Source organism: Balaenoptera musculus, chromosome 20 (genome assembly GCF_009873245.2).
Source record: "Balaenoptera musculus isolate JJ_BM4_2016_0621 chromosome 20, mBalMus1.pri.v3, whole genome shotgun sequence".
Classification (NCBI taxonomy): Eukaryota; Metazoa; Chordata; class Mammalia; order Artiodactyla; family Balaenopteridae; genus Balaenoptera; species Balaenoptera musculus.
This window is the reverse complement of record NC_045804.1, coordinates 34,193,684-34,211,946: the sequence shown is the minus strand read 5'-3', so window position 1 is coordinate 34,211,946 and position 18,263 is coordinate 34,193,684. Positions and strand designations below refer to the sequence as shown.

Sequence of the window (18,263 nt, the reverse complement as noted above, 5' to 3'; positions counted from 1 at the left end):
AAGATTTCTCATGAGTACACATGATTTAGCGATATTTAAAATTTCATTGATTCTTAAAGGTTGTGAAAATTCTGTTCGTGCATAAAGGTGTATGTTTTTAGTGAAACTTTTATATCCTCAAAATATGTCCTAGTAATAAAATTAAGACTTAGTACATCAGACCTTGGTATAACTCCTGCTCTTGGTGTAGTCGTTTTTTGTTTTTTGTGGGTTTCTTTTCTTTTAGAAAACATGCTTATATACATATTACATTGTTTATTTTTTAGTTATGTAGGTGAGACTACCTCATAACGAAATCATGTTAGTATCTCAGTAACGAAGTTTACTAAAAGAGCAACTCACCATCTCTTAAGACTAAATTATATTCTTATAGTAAAAATGTGATGGTGTGGTTTGGCAGTGCAGTCCCTGCAGTGTTAATCCCAGCCAGTGAAGAACTGGGAGTAGCAGAGAGAAGAGCCTGACAATGGCAACTGACCCAGAGCTCAGCCGAGGGCATGCAAGGCCTGCTAGTAGATCTCAAGCCACTCATTGGGAATCCTTAAGATAGTGACCCTCTATTTAGCTTCTTGGGGCTAGGGAGTGTCTTTTTTTTGGGGGGGTGGTACATTTTTGCAAAATAATAGCATTACCATTTAATTCAGAACAATTTCATTGTTTTGCAGAAGCACCACAGAGGTGATCTGTGTTTTCATGTAGTGTTTACACAGAGTGATGAAATGGGGCAATAGAAACAAGTCAAGGGTCAAGGCTTTCAGAAAAGACCCGGAAGAGAAGAAAGGGGGCAATCCTTTGCCCTATGAATTAAGGCTCTAGGCATATTAATTAAGTACATCTGGAAGCAATTTCTAGAGGTATTTTGTTAGACCATTTTTCCCAGGCAGGACGAAATCAAAAGCTAAAATAAGTGGAAGGCATGTAAATTAGATAAGGGGGTAAATAATTTGTTGCCTTTTAAAAGTTGTAAATTTGGGAACTGTTCCATTTGTAATAGTACTCACTATTTTCTAACTGGTAGCATCCAACCATATTGTTTTATTATTGACTCATTGCGTTCTACCTAAATATGGCCAGTAAAAGGGATTGCTTTATCTTCTCAAAGCACTTAAGTTTAGTAATATTAAAATAATAAAACCAGAGTTTAAATTAAATTGGCTTGTATAGATGTTTGGAGCTGCTACTGTTTTGGAGGATGGAGTTGAGAAGGAAAAGGGGAAGGAATTATATGGAGTAAGATGATATGGCACTTCTAATCATTTACCTATTAGAGATAAAAAAAATTTGTTTTACCTTATTATATAAAAAAAAGTTGAGGCCTAGTTCTTTTTTCCAGATTTGCAGCTACTTCTTTGAAGAACAGAAATATCTGGGTGATCTTTAAAAACAGAAGATGACTAATTTCATGTTATAAGTTGTATATCTTATGTATAGCAACAAATAGTATCAGATTTTTATTGAGGAGTTTAATCCAATATTTTAATAAACAAATTAGGCATTTCTATCTAAATTATAATTTTGGCTGCATTCCATATATGCATAGAATATATATATGTATACACAGAGAGACAGTCTGTGCCTTTCTTACACTTGCTTTATGTTCTGTAGCCCGTCAACTGGACAATACCCCTACTTCCCCTCCTTTTACCAATAAATGTTGCTCTTTCTTTCCCGAACCTCCCTCCAAACCCCCCTCCTCACACTACTAAAGACTCAGAAAGCTTCTGGGGAGTTGAAATTTAGAAGGACTGCAACAGAGAGATGTGGAAATGTTCTTGGCCTTCTAATTTGGAATTTTGGAGAAATTTTCCTATGGATATATTAGACATAGTGGTTAGGTTCTATATTACTGTTGGTCCTTCTGTTAAGGTACAGATGGTTATAGTCTGGCTTAGGAGCCAGACTAGCCTATATGATGATGTTTCTATGGGAAAATGTATTCCAAGTTCCAGACAATCCTCTTGGAAACTCCTAGTTCTAAATTTTATGAGAACTAGTTATATAGTATTTACTAGAAAACACTATAAATAGTTAATATGATTCCTCATTATGGAAATACTATTTGTTAAATTATTGTGATTTAAGGATATATGTTATTTTTAAATGTTTTATGTTAGCTTGGATTTAAATTTATAAATAAATTTATTAATTTGATAATTACACTGAAAATTGTCTCCAAGGGTCCAAGGTAAGGACTAGGAAAGAGACACATTAAAAGAACAAGTAAGTGCTGCTGATGTTTTGATAATGTAGAGTGCATATGAAATAGAATCTGGGGTTATCTGAATTTTTGTTTTGTCTTCTTTGATATGGATAATTGAAATGACTATGAAGGTTCTGAGGTTATGAGAAAGAGAAATCTCATGATTTCATGATGACTTCGAATATATGGAGTAGTTCTATGATACAATGTAGGCAAAATTGCTTTGAACATTCTGAAGTACTATATAAATAAAAAAATAAAAAGTTGTATTGTTAAATGCAAAAGACCTGCTATGGAAAAGAAAGTGCTAGAGAAATACTGTACAAGTACTTAATTCCTCCAAATTTTAGGTGAAAGAAGCAAAAAGTAGTGAGCAATTTAACCATTATTTAGTGAGTACCTGTTTATGAAGGGCTTTACAAATGACTTTCCCAGAGTTAAGTAAAATACTATTCTCAGAGGCAGGATGATAATCACTCCCAAATCCAGCTCTCCAAATCCTAATAAAGTAACTAATCTTGGAATAATGGTCATACTTGAATCCTTTCAAAGTGAACTATATGACTTGAAGTTCGGATCAAATTTTAGTAAAAAACAATACTCAACTTCATTTAAAAATTAGTTATATTGAAAATAAACTTGGACCTGGTCTTCAAATGGTATACCCAGTAAAGTTTGAATTTTGTAATATTTCATAAATTATTAATTTTTCTAGTAAAGCGAAACATTGAGACTAAAAAACTGCTATCAGACTGACTCATAAATTGGCTCACCTGAATTATTTCTTACATTTGTCATTCCTCTCTTGAAGCATCTGTTTTCTTTTTTAATTAATCAATTATTTATTTATTTAATTTTTTGGGCTGCGTAGGGTCTTAGTTGTGGCACGCGGTGTCTTCATTGCGGCGTGGGCTCTTCATTGTGGTGCGCGGGCTTCTGTCTAGGTGTGGCGTACAGGTTTTCTCTCTCTAGTTGTGGCGCGCAGGCTTAATTGCCCTGCGGTATGTGGGATCTTAGTTCTAGCGACCAGGGATTGAACCCGTGTCCCCTGCATTGGAAGGCAGATTCTTTACCACTGGACCACCAAGGGAGTCCCGAAGCATTTGTTTTCTTTGCCTAGCTCGTTTATGTGTTTTCCAGTCTTATCACTTCTTCAAAGACAAAATGTTGTAGATCCAGTGCTAGTTGACTCTTTTTAGTCTTACCCTATCTTGAATTCAGTTTTTTTCCTCTAATACTATTTTCACAATGTGCTACTATAATGTCCCTTTTTTATAAAATACTTCATTTTAGACCTTTTTATTTTACTCATTCTCTCTATATTTGAACATACATAAGAATATTAATATATTCATATTTAAATATAGAGTCCTGTATTGAGGAACTGTTTTCCTTTGACTCATGTTGTAATGCTGAATTGACTCAAAATCAACTTCGATTTTTTTTCCGCATTAAGTTTTAAGCTCACAGCAGTGATTAGCAATTTGTAGCTGCCCTTTATCTCATATTTTAATTAACAAATACTTGTATAACAATCACTGTGACCAGGTACTATTCTGAGCACTTTCCAAATATTAATTCATTTAATCCTCACAACAACCTTATAAGATAGGGAATGTAGTTATCCTCATTTTATAGATTAGAAACTGAAGCACAGCCAGGCACAGGCAGGGCTGGAGAACAAATCTGGGCAAACTGACTCAAGGGTTCATTATTTTGGCCACTGTGCTCTGCTGCCTGCCTGCCTGTCATACAAAGAGGGACCTTTGTTTTGTTTTTCTTTTGCGAGAGACTGTTTCCTGGTATATCTCTTCCCCAGAGTTAGTTACTTCCAGATAGGGTAGATGACAGAGGTTGGTGGGGGGACGTCCCCTTCTGTGCTGCCGGTGGCAGCGGGACTGACCCTGGGCTATTGACTCACCCTGCTCAAGCAGAGAGAACACACTCCAGCTGCTGGAGTTGGGGGTCCGGTTTGGGGCCTCTGAGGAGTGGGGCTGTGTCTAATTCATTTCTGTGTCCCCCTGCACCTAGCATAGTGCTTGGCCATAATGGGCCCTTAGTAAATAATTTATTGAATGAATGAAATAATTCTAGTCTCAGCTTTGCAGTGAATCATCTGATGGACATTGTGACATTCTGTGGATTATTTCATGTCACTCAGCCTCAATTTCCCTTTCTGTAAAGTGGCAATAATATTTTGGGTCAGGGATTAAATGAATTAATGTATGTGAATAGACTATAAAACTTAAAACACTATTTACATATACAGGATAACATTTTAAAAACTGTATTTCAAGTGAGCCTAGATACTAATACTTTAAAGCCTAACTAAAGTGATTTGTAAGAACATAGCCTTCCCCTGAATGTACATATGTTTATTGAAAAACATATTTTGTATCATTATTTAAAAGTTTTTCTGAATTGACTCTTGGGCAAAGAAGTTTGCTTATTATTGTTTTAAAGTACATTAATTAATTAATTTTAAAGATTTGATCTTTAGGCTTCTAAGCCTACATAACGTACATAAACAAGTATGGAATCTCAAGTTATAGGAGCTTTCTGATGCTCAGGTAGCCTGTATTGTCAGTTTCTCTGAAAAGGGCTGATTTTGTTCTTATGGAAAGAGGGACTTGGCATAGATACACCAGGAGGTTTTCTTTAGCTGCCAGAAGAAACTAAGCAAAAGCACAATTATATTTTCCTTTCTCTTTATTGAGGTAAAATATATGTAACATAGAATTTACCATTTTAACCATTTTTAAGTGTATAGCTCTGTGGCATTAAATACGTTCACATTATTGTAGTAGCATCACCACCATCCATTTCCAGAACTTTTTCGTCTTCCCCCAGCTGAAATCTGTATCCATTAAACACTAACTTCACATTCCCCTCTCGCCATCTTTTGGCAACCACCATTCTACTTTCTGTCTTGAAGAATTTGATAACTCTAGGGACTTCGTATAAGAGCAAACATATATTTGTCCTTTTGTGATTGGCTTATTTCACTTATTTCAAGAGTCCTTGATACTGTGGCATGAGTCAACATTTCCTTCCTTTTTATTTTTTTATTTTTTATATATTTATTTATTTATTTATTTTTGGCTACATTGGTTCTTTTTTTTAACATCTTTATTGGAGTATAATTGCTTTACAATGGTGTGTTAGTTTCTGCTTTATAACAAAGTAAATCAGTTATACGTATGTCCCCATATCTCTTCCCTCTTGCATCTCCCTCCCTGCTGCATTGGTTCTTCGTTGCTGTGCGTGGGCTTTCTCTAGTTGCGGTGAGCGGGGGCTACTCTTCGTTGCGGTGCGTGGGCTTCTCATTGCGGAGGCTTCTCTTGTTGCGGAGCACAGGCTCCAGGCACGCGGGCTTCAGTAGTTGTGGCACGCGGGCTCTAGAGCACAGGCTCAGTAGTTGTGGCTCATGGGCTTAGTTGCTGTGTGGCATGTGGGATCTTCCTGGACCAGGGATCGAACCCCTGTCCCCTGCATTGGCAGGTGGATTCTTAACCACTGTGCCAACAGGGAAGTCCCTCCTTCCTTTTTAATGCTGAATAATTTTCTATAAATTTCCATAGGTATGGACCACATTTTGTTTATCTGTTCACCTGTTGATAGACACTGGGTTGCTTCCACCTTTTGGCTACTGTGAATAATGCTGCTATGAACTTGGTTGTACAATAATCTGTTCTGCTCTCACTTCTTTTGGGTATAGGCTAGAGCACCATTTCTTTTTTAATTTAATTAATTAATTAATTAATTTGGCTGCGTTGGGTCTTGGTTGTGGTGCGCGGGCTTTCTCTAGTTGTGGTGAGCAGCGGCTACTCTTCGTTGCAGTGCGTGGGCTTCTCATTGCGGTGGCTTCTCTTGTTGTGGAGCACGGGGCTCTAGGCGTGTGGGCTTCAGTAGCTGTGTCACGCGGGCTGAGCAGTTGTGGCTCGCGGGCTCTAGAGCACAGGCTCAGAAGTTGTGGCGCACGGGCTCAGTCGCTCCGTGGCATGTTTGATCTTCCGGACCAGGACTCGAACCCGTGTCCCCTGCATTGGCAGGCAGATTCTTAACCACTGAGCCGCCAGGGAAGTCCCTAGAAAGCCATTTCTTTACCTCACTGTAGATGAGGAGATGTTGGGGTTCTAGTTGCTGTAGTAACTTATCTTGAAATTAAATTTACTATTTATTAGGATGTTTTTGCTTTTGAGTATTTATATTGGGTATTTCCTTACTGTTGACACTGTACCGTTTGAGAGTAGATTCACGTCCAAAACATTTTAATTATAGATTTGAATTACCTCCATAGGATAAAGTATGTGAACCTGTTTTCCTAACCTATAGTGGATGCGAAAATTTTTACCTTTAGATAAATTTTTAGTAATCCTGGCTTTATTTCATTACTAGAATTGTTTTTTTAAATGTCATCACCTCTGATATTTATATATGAAATAGAAATTGTTCATTATTTCCAGTTTTTTATTCTATATGCAATTTAATGCCTTAAGTGAACACTGCCTTCAGGAAAATACTGGAAGATCTTTATGCAGATGAACGTGTCTTAGGACATAGCGATAAACTCAGTTTTATAAATGTTAGTGCTTTCACAGTGCTTTCTTAATACACGCTAGATGAATTTGTCATGTATTAAGCACACAGTTGCATTTTTATAGCTAGGTTTTCATATTCAGTAAACTTATTAATACTTTGTTTTGTTCTATTTTGTTGATTATACGAAGTAGCACTGCACTGGTAAGGAAATAGCCATTGAGGAATCTTTTTGGATTATCTGTTCAAGTCCTCCCTTTCTTCATGCAGGTACCTTTCTACTTTCCATTTGTAACTGGACACTTTAAAGGACATTCACTATTTTGCTGTTTCCTTAGATACCAAATCAGCTATCAACTATCTATTAATATATTCTCTGTTATATATTCTATTTCTCCAAGAAATTTATTTTAAAGTACACTTTAACAACTATTCAAAATGTGTAAACAATGGAGTCAGATCATAGCAATATCAGAAAAATAAAGCTAATACCTTTCACTGATTTATTTGTAACAAAACACTTTAATGGTGCCCTGATGGGTGAAAACCTGCAGCCCCTGACTGAGTCCTTTACTGCCACTAGGGGGCTAAGTTTTCCTTAGCTGTTAAAACTAAAGATCCCAGTTTTTTTCAGTTTTGGCGAACCCCGCAGACCCCTCCTTGCTGTATTGCTTTTTGGATTTAACTTATGTCCCAGGATATTTGTGCCTTTAAATATTCTGGGAAACCAAATTCAAATCCAAAACATTTTAATTGTGTATTTGAATAATCTCCAAGGATATTGGAAATGACAACAGCTTGAATTTTATGTGGCCATTCTAGTAATAGCTGGCTTTTTTAACCACTGGACTTGTTAAAATTATGTAATTCAGAAAACCTCAGCCCTTATGTTTGTACTTGAACTAGAATTCTATCCATTATTTTAATTTTTTACTTCTGTGTGCAAAATGTAATGCCTTAAAATGCACATGATAAAATAAAATATTTATTTCTTGTATACCTTTATGAACTTCTGACATTTAAAAAATCAGTAATGAGTAATGGAGAAATAGGGAAGCATTTTAATGAATTTTTACAATCCTTAGGCTAATTTACTTCAAAGGTTACCAAATAAGATTATTTAGTAATTTTATTAGCACACTCAAAATATGAAAAATGTGGACTAAAAAAGAGAAAGTTGCCACCTTATAAAAAAGATACCTTAAAAATATTCAGCAAGTGGAGTTCTAGTAAAATTAAAATATTACATTTAGGAAGAAGGAAAGATTAGGGAAGTATTGTGACATATTAAAGAGCATGTACTTTGGAGTTTGCCTCTGTCACTCTCGGCGTTGTGACTTTCGGCACATTTTTTAACATCCCTGAGCTTTAGTTTCCTTATTTCTGTAAAGTAATGTTAATACCTCATTCAATTGTTGTTTGGATTAAATGAGGCCATATATGTAAAGGACCTAGGACTGTGCCTGGAATATGGTAGGTGTTCAACAAATGTCATCCTCTGTTTAATCCAAAGATGTGATGTTATAACTGATTCTCAGTCGTTCTGGAGGGTCTGTCTCTGGAAAAGAGGAGACTCAACCTCTTATTAAGGCTACATCTGTAAGTATGACTCTACCAGTAGAAAGAGTTCAGCCTTTTCATGGTATCCTAACTATAAAGAGAAAGTTTGGAAAATGTATTTCCTTAGCTAAAATAATAGCATTGTTAGCTATTTGTTTATTGATTGCTTACTGTATGCCAGTACTGTTCTTAGTGCTTTGTGCATATTAACTCATTCACTCCTCACAACAAACACGTTAGGTAGGTACTATTATTATCCCTATTCTAACAGAATGCAGAAACTGAGGCCCAAAGGGATTAACGTTGCTCAAGTTTATACAGCTATTACAATTTTGGAGCTGGGCTCCAAAGCCAGGCAGTCTGGCTCTAGAATCTGAATTCCTAACCACTTGTCTAAATGGTTAAAACATTTTTTTCATAGATTTCACTGGATGCATGGTATAACAGTAGGAGTGTTTGGAGAGTACTTATACTTATTTTATCCTTAAAAACCTTCCTCCAAATGTTTGTTACTATTAAAATGATTGAAATAATTATTTTAGAATTCTGAATATGTTCTGATATTTTCAATAAAAGGAAATTACTAAAAAAAAAAAAAAAAAGGAAATTACTACTTTCAGTAAGAATAAATGTTTGGTTAGAAGGGCAACAAAATGTTTAGGTGCTAAAGAAATCATTTATGAAAGTAGACATGACCCTTTTCAATGACTTTTAAAATTGCCTTATTACCATTTGTTTTCAACAAATAAGGGCACCTAATTGGACTAAATATATTTTATTGCACCCATAAAGGAAAACTTTTGGAATTTTTTGTTCCAAGTTGAAAGAGAGGAGTGCCTTGAATGCTGTAGAGGTTTATTTGGGTTGACGGCTTTTCTGTGTTTGGATTTGTTCCAGCTGTGCTGCAGTGCTGCTCTCCTTCTACCCACATGGACGCGCTCAGTAGTTGTGTGACTCCCACTGCCCCTTCCTATGCACATTGCAATTACTTCCAGGTAAGATGCTGGGAACAATGGACATACCCTGTGTCAGGTACAATACGATTGGCCTTGCACAATTCCAAAGTGTAATTTTATCTTAATGAGTAGCCAGAGGTAAGCTGTGGATTATGGCCTTAGTTTTTCTCAATTCTAAAAAAAAAAGAGTTGATGTAAATGACGTCTGAGGATTCTTCTAGGCCTACACTGTCTTCTTGGCCTACTCTTAGGCACTAGCCACATGTAGCTATTTAAATTTAAATGAATTAAAGTTAAATAAAATTTAAAAATCATTCCTCAGTGGGGAGGGTGGGAGGGAGGGAGACACAAGAGGGAAGAGGTATGGGGATATATGTATATGTATAGCTGATTCACTTTGTTATGAAGCAGAAACTAACACACCATTGTAACCAATTATACTCCAATAAAGATGTTAAAACAAAAAAAATCATTCCTCAGTCACACTAGCCACATTTCAGGTGCTTAATAGTTTCGTATGGCTAGTGGTTACCAAATTGTATAGTACAGATAGAGAACATTTTCGTCATTGCTGACAGTTAGTTGGAACAGTGTTGTTCAACTAATTGTCAGCAGTGGTAAAATTGAATACCATGGTAAAATGAATGCCAGATAAACTCTAAAAGTATATAAATCACCAAATGCCAGATCCTTCCAAGATGATACAATTACTTTTTTTTTAAAGGAGAAAGGAAAATGATGCCAAAAACGAGAAAGCCCCCATGTTGTAAACACTGCACTTCAATTTTTTTCTCATATTTGTTAGGAAGCAATTGCTTTGATTTAAATGTTGTAGACTACTACTTCTAGGATAAGATTAAATCCCATGTTTATATTTTTATGCTATAGTTGCTTAAAGATTGGAATTGTTTTCCTTTGATATCATGTAGTCACGATAGCTTCTGTTCTTTAGAGAATATCTTACTATTGGCATTCCAGTACTCAAAAGAACATTCCTTTCTTCTTTTTTGTCTTTTCTTTTTTTGAGGAGTATAGAATCAGATCAAGGGGACTTAGCTGGACATTTTTAATGGCAGCTGTCATCAAGCATGTTAGTCTAGCCGATTTCATCTTCACTGGAAGGACATATCTATCTCACAAATTAGATGCTCTTGTCTGTAGATCCAGGCATTCTCTCCCCTGGATCATACTGGAGATACTCTGTTGGTATTATATCTTGATTATATTTATGTTTTAAATAAATCATTTAAAACATCTTTGAAGACCTTTGATTAGTACAAAGACAATACATGTCCACTGTAGGAAAATAGAGATAAGTAGACACAAAATTTTTAAATGGAAAAAAGGGAAGTATTTCAGATATTCTGGAAATAAATGCAGTTAGTTTTGTTGGCCTGTAGATATGGTGAGAGTGTGCATGAATGGTCAGTATATTGCAGTGGTTAAGAGCAAGAACTCTGGAGTCAGGCACACCTAGGTTTGAAACCTGACTCTGTCAGTTACTTCTTTGTGACTTTGTATAAATTATGAAGTTTCTCTGAACTTCAGTTCCGTCCTTTGGAAATGGAGATTATCACATTTCATAGGCCTCTTGTGAGGATTAAATGAAATAATGTATGTAAAGCACTTTGTATGTGCTTGGCACATAGTAAGAACTCGATAAGTTGGGCTATCAGCTATAGTAAAGTAGCTTGATGCTTAAACCACTTAGATTTACATTATTTGGCATTAGTGGCCTTCAAATCATTAACGCGATCTTTGTCAATGTGTTTGGCAATATTGACTCACTACATGTTTTATTTAATAGTAATGCTTCCATATCTTATGTTTATAACCTGAGATATTCAGCAAACGTTTATTGAATGCCTGCTCTGTGCAAAGTACTATGTATAAGAGAATACATCTTGAAGATATCAGTCTAAAAGTGACAGCTATTTTAATCTATTGTTTTATTATTAAAATAAATAATCTCAGGACCAAAGGACATTTGATATTCCATCCATTTTTTCCCAGATCATTTGGAACAGAATATCAGTACCTCCCCCCTGAATCTATAGAAGCACTGGTGGACTTGTGAGCATCCTGTGTTTAACATTTCCTTACTACATTCCTAAAACAGTATATTATAGATACAAGTGATGTTTTTGTCTGTCAACCTTTATGGAAGAATTTGGTATATAGACATTTTATCAACAAATAGGTATTTGGGTACTATGGCTTTTTTGATTTTGTGTACTTTAACCCTGAGAATTATTAGTCCATTCCAGTATTAAACTTAATATAGTGGTTGACATATAATAGTTCCTGTGTAAGTGTTAACAATAGAGTCGAAGCTACCACTGCTGAAAAGCTGATTGGCATTCAAGTTTTCTTAGTGAGCTTTAAGTTTAATTTGTTTATATTTAGCGTTCATCAGCCTGAATGTTGTTGCTTTCCTCCTTAATCTCATATTTGGTTTTCTATCCAAACAGTCCTATTTTCTCTTTTCCCAGAATCCTCCAGTGCAATCTTCCTATCCAGTTGAATTTCTGCCTTCTAATTGGCCTTGCAGTGCTACTGATGAAAATAAAAAGACAGAAGTAAACCTAGAGGCTGTTTTTCAGATAGTAGATGAGTTGCATTCCTCCCCTAAATTGGAGATGGTAAAGGTGGAGCCTGTTGAGAATCAGTGTTCAACATCTCAGTCTAACAGAAGCCAACATATCCTAGCTAATTCAAACAACAGCAATCCATCTTCCACAAGTCAGGCTAGCCAGCTGGAGCCACTTACTGCTGTAGGCTCAGATATTACGTCTTTTGTGGTCGGCACAGAACAAGCAATTACTTGCTCTCTACCACAGTCACCTGAGTACATCTATGCCATCCACACAGCTCAGCCTGTTGAAAATACTACAATGCAGGAGTCTGAAGCCAACCAGCAAGCTCATGTCAAACTGAAGGAGCAGCTAAGTCATAATCCATCTCCGTCTTCAGTAGTATTTGTGCAGGAAGGGCTACCGTTCAGCACACACCAGGTAAGAGGCAAAGAAAAAATCCTAATAGAGCTCAAAGGTACCTAGTGCTTCTTGCTGAAGACTGTTCTAGTGGAGACTTTGTCCAGGTTTTATTTGGGTTTAATACCAGTTCATTATGTTCTCCAGAAGGATCGTGCCCCAGTGGTTCTGCACAAAGGATTCAGAAAGAAGTAACCTTAACCCTCAGGCATCCTCTCACTACATTGTGGTCTGAAGTCAGCCTCTAGAGAGGCAGTCTGAATGAGCATTGTGGTATGACTTATTTTCATGTTAAAAGCATCCCTTGAGTTTTGCTTCCTAACTTAGTTTGGATGGACTAGGTGTGCTTGGCTGATTAAATTCCACTCCTCAGAAGGGATGGTTTATCTCATATATAATATCAGGACTTTCCTGGCCATTTGTAGCATGGAGGTAAGGAGATGGTTGGAGATGTTTTCATACTTTCTTACAGCATCATTGAATTCTAAATTTTTAAAAAAGATTTATTTATTTATTTAATTTATTTTTGGCTGTGTTGGGTCTTAGCTGCAGCAGGCTGGATCTTCGTTGAGGCATATGGGATCTTTCGTTGAGGCATGCAGGATCTTTCGTTGAGGCATGGGGTATCTTGCGTTGTGGCGTGCAGGTTTCCTCTCTCTAGTTGTGGTGCTCAGGCTCCAAGGCGTGTGGGCTCTGTAGTTTGTGGCACGCCGGCTCTTTCATTGAGGCGCGCGGGCTCAGTAGTTGTGGCGTGAGGGTTTAGTTGCCCCATGGCACGTGGGATCTTAGTTCCCTGACCAGGGATTGAACCCGCATCCCCTGCATTGTAAGGTGGATTCTTTACCACTGGACCACCAGGGAAGTCCCTACAGAATTCTAATATGACTTGACAGCATACTGTGTTTGAATTTCCCTACTAATATTCTCATTCCTAAAGCAGAATTATGACTCTAGTTTGAGAGATATATTCTGAAGGTAGAGACTAATTCCTTTATTGCTGCTAGCTTATGACCAGGAAATGAATAAACTTTGATTCTAAAAAATAAAAGGACATCCAAATTAAAATCACTTTTGTGATTAAGTATTTTTTTTCCTACTAATTTTTTTTCTTGATCTTAGCCTGATGCATATGTATTTCATTTTGGATTTTTTTTCTTTAATGGAACTGAAAATGTCTTCATTGTTAGAGATTCCCAAGATAACTTTTTGGCAGTTTGCGTGTGTGTGGGGGGTGGGGTGGGGGGGGCGGGTTCTGGCCGCACCGCATGGTTTGTGGGATTTTTAGTTTCCCGACCAGTGGTCAAACCCAGGCCCTCAGCAGTGAGAGCGCAGAGTCCTAACCAAGGACCACCAGGGAATTTCTGGCAGTTTTTAAAATGCATTCTTTTCTAGCTCTAACTTTAGATCCAAATGTATTACGGGTTTTTTGGGTTTATTTATTTATTTAATTTATTTTTGGCTGTGTTGCGTCTTCGTTGCTGCGCATGGGCTTTCTCTGGTTGCGGCAAGTGAGGGATACTCTTCACTGCGGTGCGCGGGCTTCTCATCGCGGTGGCTTCTCTTGTTGTGGAGCACCGGCTCTAGGCACGCGGGCTTCAGTAGCTGTGGCCCGCGGGCTCTAGAGCGCAGGCTCAGTAGTTGTGGCGCATGGGCTTAGTTGCTCCGCGGCATGTGGAATCTTCCTGGACCAGGGCTCGAACCCGGTCCCCTGCATTGGCAGGCGGATTCTTAACCACTGCACCACCAGGGAAGCCCTATCTTATGGTTTTTATCAACTCATTGTCCTTTTTGAGCCCAACTGTTGAGACCCGGTATACTATGTATTAATATTATAAATTCAATAGACCAAAGATAGTCCCATTATGTTTCAAATACGCCTATGAAAAGAACATGAAATTTGCCTTTATTCCTTCATAGTCACATCCAAAAGATTAGATTTCGTACCTTAAAACTGCATTCACACAGTTATTTTTTCTTCAAAAAAATTTGGATATCACAGCTTTTGAAAGCTATATTTTGAACTCCTAGCTCTACTTCATTATATTGTTTTATTTTAAAATAAATTCATAAACAAATAGAGTATTTGAGAAGTTGGTCAGCTTGACAAAGGGATTTGATATCCCAAAGAAAACATAGGAACTCCAAGAGAGAAATTCATATGTCATAAGCAGGGCAGATCTAGATTTTATAGGGGGTGAAGCTTATACAAATTTGAGGTCCTCATTAAGCCAAAGAATACAAAATTAATAGAATAAAGTGTTTACAACCCCTCTGACATCATCCAACAGGATCATGCCTATGGCCATTCCAGTATCACCAAGAGAGGCAGGCAATCTGATGGAAGGGATGTTAGAGTGGGAAAAGATAGTGGTATTAAGCAATTGTGAATTTGTGTGATGTGAATTTTACCAAAAAAAATGAAACTTCACGGTGAATCTTCCTCTGATCATAAGTAAATATTTTAGCTCCATAGACATTTCAGTAGTTTGTGTATGGGGAAATATACACCTTACTACCGAATATTCAGATTAGCTTAACAAAATTGGGTGGTATCATTCTTAAGGATGAAAAGCCTTACAATCTTATTTGTTGGATCATGTTTCTATAGTAGAACTCCTCTGATAAAATATCTTAACTTTTAGTAGATATTTGGGGGAAATTTGGAATAATGAGTGGGTTTAATATTTTAGGTGGATGCCAGTATAAAATGCCAGATCAAAACACCTGAGAATATCTTGCCTTCAGAACAGATGGGATTCCTTATTTCAGAAATGGGGCCTGCTAGCAAGCCTAGTACAGACGCAGGTTTATCCACTCCAACCAGATACAGAGAGCGAAGAAGCAACTCACAGCAAGGAAAGTCCCCTGGTAAGGATTATTGTGCTCTAGAATGCTAGCAGTAGAATCATAGTGTAGAATTAATATATGAGTGATAATTTTTCTGGTCTTCATTTATTATTCATAATTGTAATATACTAATCACATTGCTGTTTCATACAACTGCAATTTTAACTCTTTATTTTTTTCTTAATCATCCTTTTAAAGTATGTAAAAGTTATATTCCAGTATTGCATGTAAGAATATGAGCTTTTGAAAAGAGAACATGGTAAGTAAAAGCAAAGGAATTTGGATTATTTAACTTGGAGAATGCAAGGATGAAGGGTGATTCAATAACTGCTTCAGATGCCAAAGACTTTGTAATTACAGAAGTACTTGTTCTCTTATTAGCAGAGTATAGTACAAGAGGGAATGTGCTTAAATTGTGGCAGGAAAAAATTAGATGGACATTAAAGACATTATCCTGAGCATATTATAAAGATACTCTAAAGTATGACTCTGTATCAATGGGATTTTTCTTGTGGTTTGTAGGAGCCCGAGTGATTGTTTTAGTACAGTTGCCGCTACTCTTTCTAGGGAAATTGGAAAGAATCATTTTTTTTAAGAAAATGGTGACATCCAATAAAACATGTTTCTTGTATGATCCAAAACCAAGTCATCAAAGTCTTCAGTGGACAACTTGAATATTCTCAAATTATATGCATGTCAGAGGCATGCAATTCGGTGAATTAATGAATCAGGTTAAACAATCATTTTAACCTATAAAAATTGGAAAAATCTTGGGAACTTCTGTGAGAATTTCTCCAAAAAGTACACTAATAGTAATATGATCGAGATGTTGTTTAGACTCATTGGGTTCTTTCTGCAAAATGCCTTTTAGACTAAAAGCTATCTTGATCACTCATCTTATTTGTTAAACTTAGCTTGCACAGTTGCTTTTAGTTGAGTATATGATCCAATCTACGATCAAAGATTAAGATTTCTTACCACTGAAGATGTTCAAAGCAATGGCATAGACTTTGAAGGCAATTTAGAAAAGGACAGTAGCAAATATTTACTACACACTCACTTTTATGACATACAGCAAACTTGATGAAACTGGTATTATCGTCTTAAAGATCGGGAAACTCAGTCTTGGAGAGGATAAGTAACTTGTTCAAGATCACATTAATTTAGCTAATATTCTACTCACAGTCCTTCTGTTGACTGTGTCCTTTGATGCACAAAAGTTTTAAGTTTTATGTAGTCCCATTTGTCTACTTTTCCTTTTGTTGCCTGTGCTTTTGGTGTCGTATCCAAGAAAGCATTGCCAAGTCCAGTGTCATGAAGTTTTTCCACTATGTTTTCTTCCAGGAGTTTTATAGTTTTAGGTCTTTAGTCCATTTTGAGTTAATATTTGTAGACAGTGTAAGATAAGGGTCCAACTTTATTCTTTTGCATGTGGACATCCAGTTTTCCGAGCACCATTTGTTGAAGAGACCTTTCGCCATTGAATGGCCTTGGCATCCTTGTTGAAAGTCATCTGACCATATATGTGAGGGTTTATTTCTGGTCTCTATTCCAGTCCACTGGTCTATTTTTCTGTCGTTATGCCAGTACCATATGATCTCTGTTTAACCAATCAATTCTGCCATTGTAGCACAAAAGCAGTCATAGATAATACATAAATGAATGGTTGTGGCTATGCTCCAGTAAAACTATTTACAAAAACAGTTGCTGGGCTCAATTTGACCCAAAGGTCATAATTTGCCAACCCCTGAGTTAGACTAACAGTTTATTTCTGAAAAGCAACAGTGGAAGCCAGAAAGGAGTAGGATCATATTTTTAATATATTAAAAGAAATCTGCAGTCTTGGAAATCTCTACCCAGCCAAAAGATCCTTCAATAATGATGGCAAAAATGAAGACATTTTCAGATAAACACCAAATAGAGAGCATGTGCCACAGCAGATAAACAGTAAAGGAAATTCTACAGGGTGGTCTTCAGGCAGCAGGAAACAAGGAGACATACTGTAGCTTCTAGGGTAATCACCAAAATTGGTATAGAAATAATCCAAAAAAAGGCAGGAAAGGAGGAAGCAAGGAATTAAAAATAAGGAAGACAAAGAGAAAACAAAAAATGGTTGACCCAAATTTAGCCAATACAACTATTATATGTAAATGGTCTTAAAATCTCAAAGACAGAGATTGCTAGAGTAGATAAAAGGGCAAACTCCTACTATAGGCTGGCTACAGGAGACATGTAGGTTGAAAGTAAGTAGATAGAAAAAGATACAACATGCAAACAGGAAGAATGAGAAGGCTGGTATGGTTATTTTTAAATATCAGAAAAAATAGACTTTAAGACAAAGAGTGTTATAAAGAGGGCCACTTCATAATGATGAACAATTCATCAGGGAGGTGTACCAACTGTAAATGTGTTTTTTGTAGTAATAGAGCTTCAAAATACATGAAGCAAAAACTGACAAAAATTAAAGGGGGAAACACAATTCCTCAATGTACTAGGATATTTTAACACTTCTGTCTAAGCAATTGATAAAATAACTAGACAAAATATCAGTAACGACATAGAAGATCTGAACAACATAAACACCTTGATCTAATTGGCATTTATAGTACACTGAGCATCCAACAACTGCAGAATATACATTGTTCTCAAGTGCATATAGTACATTTACCAGGATAGGTCATTCATTGGGCCATAAAACAAGTCTTAATACATTTAAAAGAACTGAAGTCATACAAAGTGTACTCTCTGAATATAACAGGATTAAATTAGAAATCAGTAACAGAGTAATTAGGAGAACCTCAAATATCTGGAAATAAAGTGACATACTTCTAAATAATTTGTGAATCAAAGACAAAATCACAAGGAAAATTAGAAAATATTTTGACAATGAAAATACAACATCACAGTTTGTGGGATGCAGCTAAAGCAGTGTTAGAATGAAATGTGTAGCTTTAAATGCTAATATTAGAAAAGAAGTAAGATCTAAAATCAATGACCTGAGGTTTTACCATACGAAACTAGAAAAAGAAGAGGAAAGTAAACCCAAAGTAAATATAAAAATAAAAATAGAAATCAGTGATACGGAAAACAGACAATTGAGAAGACTAACAAATATAAAACTGGCTTTTTGAAAAGATCAACAAAATTGACAAACTCCTAGCTACACTG

General features: G+C 36.3%; 1 protein-coding gene across 1 annotated transcript in view; it reads left to right on the top strand.

Annotated features, from left to right (window-relative positions):
- HSF5 (heat shock transcription factor 5) overlaps positions 1 to 18,263 on the top strand; it is a 50,178-nt gene that overhangs the window by 6,526 nt on the left and 25,389 nt on the right. The window contains exons 3-5 of the mRNA XM_036837728.1: positions 9,197 to 9,294; positions 11,748 to 12,269; positions 14,939 to 15,116. Of these exons, the coding sequence (XP_036693623.1) occupies positions 9,197 to 9,294; positions 11,748 to 12,269; positions 14,939 to 15,116 (798 nt within the window). The remainder of the gene's footprint in view (positions 1 to 9,196; positions 9,295 to 11,747; positions 12,270 to 14,938; positions 15,117 to 18,263) is intronic.